This window comes from Carcharhinus amblyrhynchos, chromosome 33, assembly GCF_965287045.1.
Source record: "Carcharhinus amblyrhynchos chromosome 33, sCarAmb.v2.hapA, whole genome shotgun sequence".
Classification (NCBI taxonomy): Eukaryota; Metazoa; Chordata; class Chondrichthyes; order Carcharhiniformes; family Carcharhinidae; genus Carcharhinus; species Carcharhinus amblyrhynchos.
Genome location: NC_137356.1, coordinates 14,552,877 through 14,563,831, shown reverse-complemented (window position 1 = coordinate 14,563,831; position 10,955 = coordinate 14,552,877). Strand labels below are relative to the sequence as shown.

The 10,955-nt window shown below is 45.7% G+C and overlaps 1 protein-coding gene across 1 annotated transcript in view; it reads right to left on the bottom strand.

Moving 5' to 3' along the window:
* Window positions 1-532: 532 nt before the first annotated feature.
* LOC145360858 (serine/threonine-protein kinase N2-like) overlaps window positions 533-10,955 on the bottom strand; it is a 144,923-nt gene continuing 134,500 nt past the window's right edge. The window contains exons 20-22 of the mRNA XM_080216337.1: window positions 7,066-7,173; window positions 5,302-5,382; window positions 533-1,659 (exon numbers count right to left, since the gene is read on the bottom strand). Of these exons, the coding sequence (XP_080072463.1) occupies window positions 1,456-1,659; window positions 5,302-5,382; window positions 7,066-7,173 (393 nt within the window). The 3' untranslated portion in view covers window positions 533-1,455. The remainder of the gene's footprint in view (window positions 1,660-5,301; window positions 5,383-7,065; window positions 7,174-10,955) is intronic.

The window sequence follows — 10,955 nt, the reverse complement described above, 5'->3', positions numbered from 1 at the left end:
TTTCCTTTGTGTATATTCATTCTGGGGATGTGGCCATTGCTGGCATCCAATTTATTTGTGTAAGGGGTTGGGTCTGGATTGGTGATTCCCTTCCTGACAGGAAACTCTCATTTGGGTTTATGTGGGGAGGGGGGCTACAGAGAAAGAATTGGTCAATCCCACCACCCAACCGGCTCACTCCCATTGAATACCCCCTTTCCCACCTTCACTGGGTCACAGTACAATACCTGACTGCAGAACACACCCCTGTGCTGAGCTACCAGCTGTGGTCATTTCACTTCAAGTTTAAAATTTAAAACGTAAACCATTTCACAATGAGCAGCTCGCAGTGTTGGGAATGGGGAAGCTGTAGACACAGGGTGCAGGATTGAGCTGCCCAGCACAAACACACCTCACTCAATCAGCGTACAACTGTAAACCTTGATAGAAAGATTAGCAAAGTTCTGGGAGACGCGGAGGGGGGGGGGGGGGGGGGGGGTGGTAGGTGTGCACGGGGGTGTGTGTGTTTTGGGGGGAGATGTGGGTATGTGTTTGGTGTGGGGGGGGGCTGTATTTTGTTACAAGGGGTGTGTGGATGTGTGTGCATCTGCTCGCGAATCTGTGCATGCACACGTGCTAGATGTGCGTGTCTATGTGTGCATGTGTCTGTGTGCGCGGCAGGGTGTGGGTGTGTGTGCACGTGCGTGTGTATGTGGAGTGAGTGTGTGTGAGCAGTGTGTTTTGTTGTGAGGGTCGGGGGGGAAAGCAAGGGTCTGTACAGGCAGTGCATTTTGTCGACATTATCCACCAAGTGGAAATTTCCAGATAATCTGAATAATTGTCAGAAAATAAGAGGTACAAAAGTGAAATGAGCGAGCGGGAAATGTTTCAGTGGCAGGCTCCTGAATCTCACTCTACGCTCACCAGAAATGTACACGAGACAGCCCAGCGACTGCGTGCCCTCCAACCCTGATCAGAAATATTTCACCTTCGCGTCCTGGTCATCATGATCAGAATGGCCTGCCTGTCTGAGACTTCCCTCTGACTCAGAGAACAGCACGAGTCTCCCCACCACCAGGACCTGATGTGGCTGGAAGCGCCTTGGTACAGCAGAGTATCATCGGATCTCAGGTTGGTGGGGGAGGGGGAACAGAGAGCCAGAGTCGGGTACAGCAGAGGGAAAGTTTTAGCTGACACAGACCAAGGCCATGGCCCTCGGTACAGCTGCTCAGTTTGACGCTGAACCTTAATTCGGTAAGGCTTTTTAAAAGTACAAAAAAGGTAAGATTGGTCAAAAATATATATATAAATAAAAGCTTTTTTTTTCTCTTTTTTTAAAAAAAAGGCAGAGAGGAAATTGCATCATATTTCAGAGAAAGGTTCCACAAACTCAGGCCTGCTTGTGAAACTTGACATTTTCTGAAAAAATGAAACCAGTGACTGGATTTATTGCTGAGCAGAGCCGGCCGCTGAACATTAACAGTATTGCGAAACGTAATCAAACTCCTTGAACATAATCTGCTCCTTCTGGGTGAGAATCCGGGGTTCCCGAGGCGGGGTCAGTGTCGGCTGTTCGGCTGTAAACTCTTCGTCAAAGTTGCTGACATCCTCTCGACCGCTGATGGTGGGCACAAAGGGAGGCTTCACTTTCTTTGCCAGCAAAGCTTGCCAATCGATATCCTGGATCAGAGGCAGGGTTGGGAAGAAACAAAATGAGTATTAATTTGCAATGTTTGGAGAAAGGGAACCAAACAGAGCTTAATCAGCAAATTCCTGGACACTGGAGAGGCTTTGAACACTTGCACACGATCTGGAATCAAGGAGGTTTCTTTAGCAAATGGATGTGTGGCTTGAGAGCCGATGCAAAATTAAAGTTTATTCATTAGTTACAAGGCTTACATTAACAATGCAATGAAGTTACTGTGAAATTCCCTTAGTTGCCACACTCCGAGTCAAATCAGCCTAACCATCATATCTTTCGGACTGTGGGAGGAAACTGGAGCACCCAGAGGAAACCCATGCAGATACAGGGGAAATGTGCAAACTCCACACAGACAATGACCCAAGCTGGGAATCAAACTCAGGTCCCTGGCGCTGTGAGGCAGCAGGCTAACCACTGTGCCACAGTAGGCAGGGATTTAGATTTGTGGATCTTTGGCATCTCTTCTGGGGACAGGGGTGACCTGTTCAAGAGGGACCGATTACACCTGAACTGGAGAGGGGCTAATATTCTGGCTGGGAGATTTGCTGGAGCCACTCAGGAGGGTTTAAACCAGTTTGGTTGGGAGACAGAAGAGAAGTTTGAGAACAGCACAGAAGTTAAAGAGAGCACATTATAAGTAAAGGCAGTGTCAGTAACCAGACAGATCAGGTGAAAGCAGGGCAGAGAGCAAGGGAAGTCCAGATTAAACTGTATTTATTTCAATGCAAGAGGCCTGACAGGAAAGGCAGATGAACTCAGGACATGGATGGGGACATGGACTGGGATATTATAGTTGTTACTGAAACATGGCTAAGGGAGGCACAGGACTGGCAGCTCAATATTCCAGAGTACAAATGCTATAGGAAAGATAGAACAGGGGTAGGAGAGGTGGGGGAGTTGCACTTTTGACTAGGGAAAACATCACGGCAGTACTGAGTGAGGATATATCCGAGGGTTCGGCCACTGACTCTATATGGGTAGAACTGAGAAATAAGAAGGGGGAAATCACTTTGATAGGGCAGTGCTGTCGACATTGTCTACATGGACTTTAGAATCGTAGAATCCTACAGTGCAGAAAGAGGCCATTTGGCCCATCGAGTCCGCATCAATTACAATCCCACCTAGGCCCTATCCCCATAACCCCATTCATTTACCTTAGCTAGTCTCTCTGACACTAAAGGGCAATTTAGCATGGCCAATCCACTGTACATCTTTGGATCGTGGGAGGAAACCGGGGGAAACACCCGCAGACATGGGGAGAAGGTGGGAGGAAACCGGGGGAAACACCCGCAGACATGGGGAGAAGGTGCAACACCACACAAACAGTGACCCAAGCTGGGAATCGAACCTGGGTCCCTGGCACTGTGAGGCAGCAGTGCTAACCACTGTATCGCCCTGCTTAGCAAGGCCTTTGACAAGATACCACATAAGGTTAAATCTCACGTGATCCAGGGTGAGGTGGCAAATTAGACACAAAATTGACGACAGAAGCCAGGGGGTGGTTGTAGAGGGTTGTTTTTCAAACTGGAGGCCTGTGACCGGCGGTGTGCCTCAAGAATTGGCGCTGGGGCCACTGTTATTTGTCATTTATAGTAATGATTTGGTTGAGAACTTAGGAGGCAAGGTTAGTAAGTTTGCAGACGGCACCAAGATTGGTGCATAGTGGACAATGGAGAAGGTTATTTAGGGTTGCAACGGGATCTTGATCAAATTGGATAATGGACTGATGAATGGTAGATGGAGTTTAATTTAGATAAATGCATTTTGGTAGATCAATCTAGGGCAGGACTTACTCAGTTAATGGCAGAGCACTGGGGAGAGTTATAGAACAAAGATCTAGGGGTACATGTTCGTAGGTCCTTGAGCGTGGAGTCACAGTTGGATAGGGTGGTGAAGAATGCTTGGTTTCATTGGTCAGATCATTGAATACAGGAGTTGCGACTTTGGCTAAGGATTGCGAGTATCACTGGCCAGACTAACATTTATTACCAGTTTCCAATTACGTGTGTGTGATGATACTGTGCCTTTAAGAAATGTATTTGTGTCATGCTTCCTGTGCAATTATTGGTACCGCTTTGTCTATACCAGGTAGCCCACTTGCTACTGCAGCAACATAGATAATCGTAATTACTAAAAGATTTGTTTTAATCTGGATTCATGCAGCCTGTTGAAGTGGTGGAGGCTACCTCGCTGAATATTTTTAAGACGCGGGTTGATGGGTTTTTGATAAGAGAGGGGATTAAGGGTTATGGGGAGAGGGCGGGAATGTGGAACTGAGCCACGACAGATCAGCCATGATCATATTGAATGGCGGGGCAGGCTCGAAGGGCTAGCTGGCCTACTCCTGCTCCTATTTCTAATGTTCTTATGTTGTTATTTTAGTGCTTCCCCTGGATTTTTTTTATAGTGGGACTTGATTCCGGTTTGGATAGGAAAAGTCATGTGACTGGCAAGGCTGAGCTCACAGACAGAATCTCAGCTCAGTTGCTGTTTGGGAGCTATCTGTCTCTTTCTCTGGAATTGGAGACTGGGATCTGCCATGAAATAGGTCTCTTTCTTTGAAGTTCTGCTGCTTGAAAGTAGATCTTTCTCTGGAAGCTGCTGTATAGGAGTCTAAAGGCAGGTGTCTTTCTATATCTATCCAAGGTTGTTAAAAGGCTGGAAATATAGCATCCATGTGAGCATATCTGTTTTTGGTGCTAATTGGTTATAAAATAGAATTTATGTATGCATATTGTTTAAATTGGCACTATAGAGATATCAAGAATTATATTTCATCATGCATAAAATTTGGTAAAAGTTAGGCCAATTATTTTCGTTATATTCTAACTGCATTCTTAAATAAAGTTCGTTTTGATAAAAGCTCCCTAGTGGGTCACTTGAATCATACCTGAGTATAAAACACCTTATGCTCGCACTAATGCAAAAATCAAATAAAGTTGGGGGTTCAGGCTAACTTCACAAAGTACCCTGGAGTTTCTGATCTTGTCCCTAACATTTCAGAAGGTGGCAGTGAGCTCCCTTCTTGTTCTGCTACAGTCTGTGTTACGCAGGGAGGAAGGTCAGGTATTCTGACCCAGCAGTAGTTATTTGGATGCCGTTTCACGTTGGGATTGGTTTGTGATCAGAAAGCTCCCAGCCCAGTGAGGAAGGAGGCAGTGCTGGATCTGGTTCTGGCGAATAACGTGGGTCAAGTGGATCAGGTGACAGGCGGGGAACCTATACATTAATGCTGCAATCAAGTGACTGTGAAAATCCCCTAGCCGTCACTCTGGTGCCTGTTCGGGTACACTGAGGAAGAATTTAGTATGGCCAATGCACCTAACCAGCATGTCTTTCGGACTGTGGGAGGAAACTGGAGCATCCAGAGGAAACCCATGCAGACATGGAGAGAACATGCAGACTCCACACAGACAGTGACCCAAGGCTGGAATTGAACCCAGATCCCTGGTGCTGTAAGGCAGCAGTGCTAACCACTGTGCCGCATGGTGAGAGATAATAAAAAAGAACTTGCTTGAATCCAACTTGGTCAATTTGAAGATTATAAACATTAACACAGATGTATGAAACAGTCACAAGTGCGACCAGTGCCTCTGGCCCAGCTTGACTGGGTCACTCACCCTGAAGAACGGCTGCTTCTTTACTTCTTCTGCATCCCGCTCACTGGAGCCCAATCGACGCTCGGGATTCCTCCGCAGCAACTGTACAGCAATAACATTATCATCATTGGGTCACTGAACCCATGCGACAAGTTGACAATTCCCAGCCCACAATGCTCACACATGCTGCCCCCTGCTGTTAAACTGTGTCCTACATCAAATCCTGGGTTAACAATGTTCTCCAATTCAATACTGGCAAGGCTGAAACACCAGGACAGAAGCAAGGGTGCCAAACTTCAAAAGGGAGAAATCATTTGTACTGCATGAGGAAAGAGAGCCAATTGGTTCACATGCAGCATCAATTGTTGCTCCCTTTAAGATTTGGTACTCTTGTGAATTTGTCCTGATGAGCTTCAACAGCTTGTCAATGCATCAGCATTGCCTGCTGTGACAATTGCATTGAGAAGTTCATTGTTTTATTAAAGACAGGTAATGGCTATTGTTTCAACCTCTAAGGGTATAAATGAGCAGAGCTGGAACAGTTGCTGTGAGGATTTTATATGCAGTTTATGCCTCTGCCATGTTGGGAGCAGAATAAACTTGCTGAAGGTAAAAGCCAATCTGCTGCATCATTCCTTCATCTGAAACTAACAGTTAATAATCACAAGCTTGTCTTTTTTTCAAGCAATTCTCTACCTTCCCCATCCCCCATCTTTCCCAGATGATTCCAATTGCACTTGCCATTGCCAATTCTAGTTTTAGCTTTGTCCATCTTCTACCCCTGTCTAGACACTGAAATCCTATTGTCTAGATACTGCTCCACAGAAAATCCACCTACTTCTTCTATTGCTGGCTTGTCAGTCCCAGAACATTAGATTTAGATTTGCTGTAAAAAAGAGACAAGCTGTCAAAGTTTTTCTTTGTACACTCACCAGGACAAATGCAGGGGTGTCAAATTTCAAAGGGAGAAACAATTTATACTACGAAAAGTAGGAAAGAGTGCAGATTGCTTTTCCTAATTGTTGCTCATTTTCAAATCTGGCCTTCTCACGAACCTAACCGGATGAGATGCTAGACTGGCCAGTGCCCTTGATGTAAATCAGTTTCCTTTAATTCCAATCCATTCGGTTCTTGGCCACTGTGGCTATCCCTTTCTACCACACGCTCTTATCGATTTAGTGTCTCTCATTTTGCACCCCTTTGCACAACAGGACAACTGCCGTGTGATCACATCCCGTTCCCTGTAAAAGTATTTCTGAGTGCCTTTTTAATTCCCACATTTCGCCCTTCTCCTTATTTTTCTTTTGAAAGGTTGTTCATTAGTTTTCCACATCTCCAGGAGATCGATTTCGCAGCTGAAGAACAGTTGCAAGATGTACCTGGATGTCTTCGTCACTAAGACAGAGAATATCCAGGTAGCTGCTACAGTCACTGCTTTCATTGTCTACACAATCCAAACATCCAATTAGGTTCTTCACTGTCCTTACCCTTGAACTCACATCCTCCATCTCCCCCCATTCATTTGCTAAGCTCACCTTATCCAACTGACTCAAGAACAGCTTCTTCCCTGCTGCTATCAGACTTTTGAATGGACCTACCTTGCATTAAGTTGATCTTTCTCTTCACCCTAGCTATAACTGTAACACTACATTCTGCACTCTCTCATTTCCTTCTCTATGAACAGTATGCTTTGTCTGTATAACATGCAAGCAACAATACTTTTCACTGTATGTTGTATATACTAATAGATGTGACAATAATAAATGAAATCAGATGATCCTTTACCCTTCTCATGATGGCAATGGCTTCAGTTGACAAGAATCGTGGGTATCGAACCTCGTCATTGACAATGCTGTCAAACACTTCTTCCTCGTCATCCCCAGGAAACGGCGACTGCAAAGCAAACAGAAAGAACTCAATCGCTGTGCCCGAATCAAGACGTAAGGGCCTTTCAGTTACTGGATTTAAGCACAGTCTTTACTGTGTAGTAAAACGCGATGACGGGGCTGATATTGAGTAGAACAGCTGACTGATCTGAGTTATTAGTGAGTATTCCAGCACCAGTGAGATCTGACAATGCAGCCAATACAGCTCTGTCTAAACATGACGTAGTATAAAGGCTTTAGCTCTCTCAATCATTGCAAAAATCTCTCTGCCCCCATCTGCTGTTACAGACTTCAGTGTAAGTACTGGGCAGCAAGTGAGCTCCCAGCCAAACTCAAAAGTAAAGATTTTTTTTAAAGTTTATTTATTCGTGTCACAAATAAGGCTTACGTTAACACTGCAATGAAGTTGCTGTGAAATTCCCCTAGTCACCACAATCTGGCGCCTGTTTGGGTACACTGAGGGAGAATTTAGCACGGCCAATGCAGCTAACCAGCACGTCTTTTGGACTGTGGGAGGAACAGGAGCACCTGCAGGAAACCCACACAGGCATGAGGAGAACGTGCAAACTCCACACAGTTACTGACCCAGGCCAGGAATCGAACCCGGGTCCCTGGCGCTGTGAGGCAACAGTGTTAACTACCGTGTCGCTGTGCCACCCAGTTCAAGTTGACTTCAAGTTGCAAAGTGTCAATGCATAAGTGAGGGACCAACAGGAACATGGATATGCAATCCATGAAGATATGCGAGAGTATAACTGACAGAGAGGGTTAGATAGTGTCACTTTCTCCCTATCATCATTACTGCTCTGACTTGTACAGCACTGAGAGTGGTCACTTTCTCCAAATGTGCACTCTGCTGCCAACATTTATTGTCCATCGCTCAGGTGTTCTGAGAAGACAGTGTTGGACACTCAGCACAAATTGTTACCAGCAGCAGGGGGCCACTCTGCCCTTAGTATCTGTGTTAGCGTTGCAAAGGGATTTCTGATCAGCCTTACTCTCCATCCCTTTCCCCCCACAGTCCCACCAATATTCCCCCTTAAACTGGCCCATTTGCAAAGTTCAAATTTATTATTACACCTGCCTCCACCACCACAGGTCTCAAGACTTCAAATCAAAGAAAAGCTTGCGATTCCTACTGCCCATCTTCCCTCAGCTAGTGAACCAGTATTGCTCCGCGTTGAATGGCACTTGGGAGAGGCACTAAGGATGGTAAAGAATGGACTCTAGGTAGGGGAGTTCAATGTCCCACATCATCACTGACTGAGTGAGCTGGATATGAAACATATCTACCAGATTGTGCCAAGACAAATGGAAAGCTTATTAGATCCTACCTTCACCAATCTGCCGGCTGCAGATGCATCTGTTCATGACAGCATTAGTAGGACTGACCACTGCATAGTACTTGTGGAGACAAAGTCCTGTCCTGACACAAGGGGATGGCAGACCAGGCACTTGGAGGGGAAGCAGGCTGGCCACAGGGTCAGGCCAGGCGCTGCAGGGGCACAGATTGAAAATGACTGCCAGCCAGACCTTTGAAAAGTTATATGAGGAAAACAGGACTTCCTGCAAAGCCTGGTAGAAGTTTGGAATTCTCCTCCAATGATGACGTCAATTGTTAATTTCCCACAGAAGATAATGTTCAGTTTTTGATAGCCAGGGTATACACGACATGAGGCAAAGGTGACAATAGGTGTTATATCACAGATCAGCCATGATTTCGCAGAAATGGTTTGATGGGGTATATGGCCTATCCCTGATGTTCCTCTGTAACGCTGGGTACACCCAATCAGGAACAAAGGTGGAGAAATGATGGGGAAACCCGACACAAGTGAAAAATACAAGGCCGGTGCCTTTGCACCAATCTTCCACCAAAAGTGCCAAGGGGATGATACATCTCGGCCTCATCCTGGGGTTCCCCATCATCACAAGGCAGCTTCAGCAAACTCAATTCACTCCATGAGGTATCAAAGAATGGTTGAAGACACTGGATTCAGAGCAGAACCTCGGGTCCTGCCAATATCCCAGCAGTGGCACTGAGAAGAGCTCGGCTCCAGATTAAACCATGCCCTTTGTCAAACCATTGCAGTACAACTTTGAACATAGAACACTACAGCACAAACAGGCCCTTCGGCCCACAAGTTGCGCCGATCATATTCATACCTACTAGGCCACAGAACAATCTGTAACTCCCAATCCCATTAACTCCCATGTACTCATCCAGAAGTCTTTTAAAAGACCCCAGCGAGTTTGCCTCTACCACCACCGACGGCAGCCGATTCCACTCACTCACCACCCTCTGAGTGAAAAACTTACCCCTCACATCTCCTCTGTACTTGCTCCCCTGCACCTTAAACCTGTGTCCTCTCGTAGCAACCATTTCAGCCCTGGGAAATAGCCTCCGAGAATCCACCCTATCTATTCCTCTCAACATTTTATAAACCTCTATCAGGTCGTCTCTCAACCTTCGTCTCTCCAGGGAGAAGAGACCTAGCTCCCTCAATCTATCTTCATAAGGCATGCCTCTCAATCCAGGCAACATCCTTGTAAATCTCCTCTGCACCTCAATAGCTTCCACATCCTTCCTGTAGTGAGGTGACTAGAACTGTGCACAGTACTCCAAGAGGGGTCTGACAAAGGTCTTCTAAAGTTGCAGCATTACCTCCCAACTCCTAAACTCAATCCCTCGATTAATGAAGGCCAGTACACCATATGCCTTCTTGACCACATCCTCCACCTGCGAGGCCGATTTAAGAGTCCTATGGACCCAGACCCCAAGGTCCTTCTGCTCCTCAACACTGCTAAGACTCCTACCCTTGATATTGTACTCCTTCATCTTATTGGACCTGCCAATATGGACCACTACACATTTATCCGTGTTTAAGTCCATCTGCCACTTCTCCACCCAGTCTTGCATCCTATCTATGTCATGCTGCACCTTCTGACATCTTGTGGAAAGACAACTGTTTTATTTTTTCTTCATAATTTTTATAATATTTTCTACAACGTATTGATACTAACATTTTCTCACGTGATAAATCCTGCTGAGGTCTCAGGTTTTACTTGTGCTGGGATATGTTGTTACAATATACTGAGGCCAGTACGTACATTCACAGCTCGCGATCAGCTAACTTCAGCAGAGACCACTAACTCGTGTACAGTGCATGATCAGAGGTCAGAACCAATTAGTGCTGTCAATTTCTATATACGTGTTTCATTAACCAATGAGTGTGGATGGGTGTTCTCTGAAATAATGTATAGCAATGACTGTAAGAGAGAGAATGATAGAAGACCGGTAACATAATCTAAGACAGAGAAGGAACTCCTAAAACTTGTACGCTTGTACCAGGCCATGGAATGTCGGCGAATTCTTCAACTTAACGACTCTGACGTAGTCAGCAGGATCACTGATTGGACCGCAACTGGAGGAGCACTGATGGATCCATTGCCAAGAGCTAAGAACCCCTCTTAGCTACAATTCTCTGTTATGTAACTCTAAGTTGACCCTTTGGCTAAAGGCTAGCTCACAGTCGTTAATGACCCCAGCCGGCTCCAGAATCCATTAATACCTGGAGTTGAAGATAGCAGGAAAGAATAGTAAAGGTTACTTACCTGCCAGGGAAAAGTTTGGAATGGCCCCTCTGGAGGTAACAGAACAAGAAATAATGTGACAACTAAAAGAGCTTGCAGAGTTCGCATTTGGAACAGTGTTCAATTCTGGTCGTCACACTACTGGAAGGATGTGGAGGATTTGAAGAAGGTACAGAAAAGATTTACCAGGATATTACC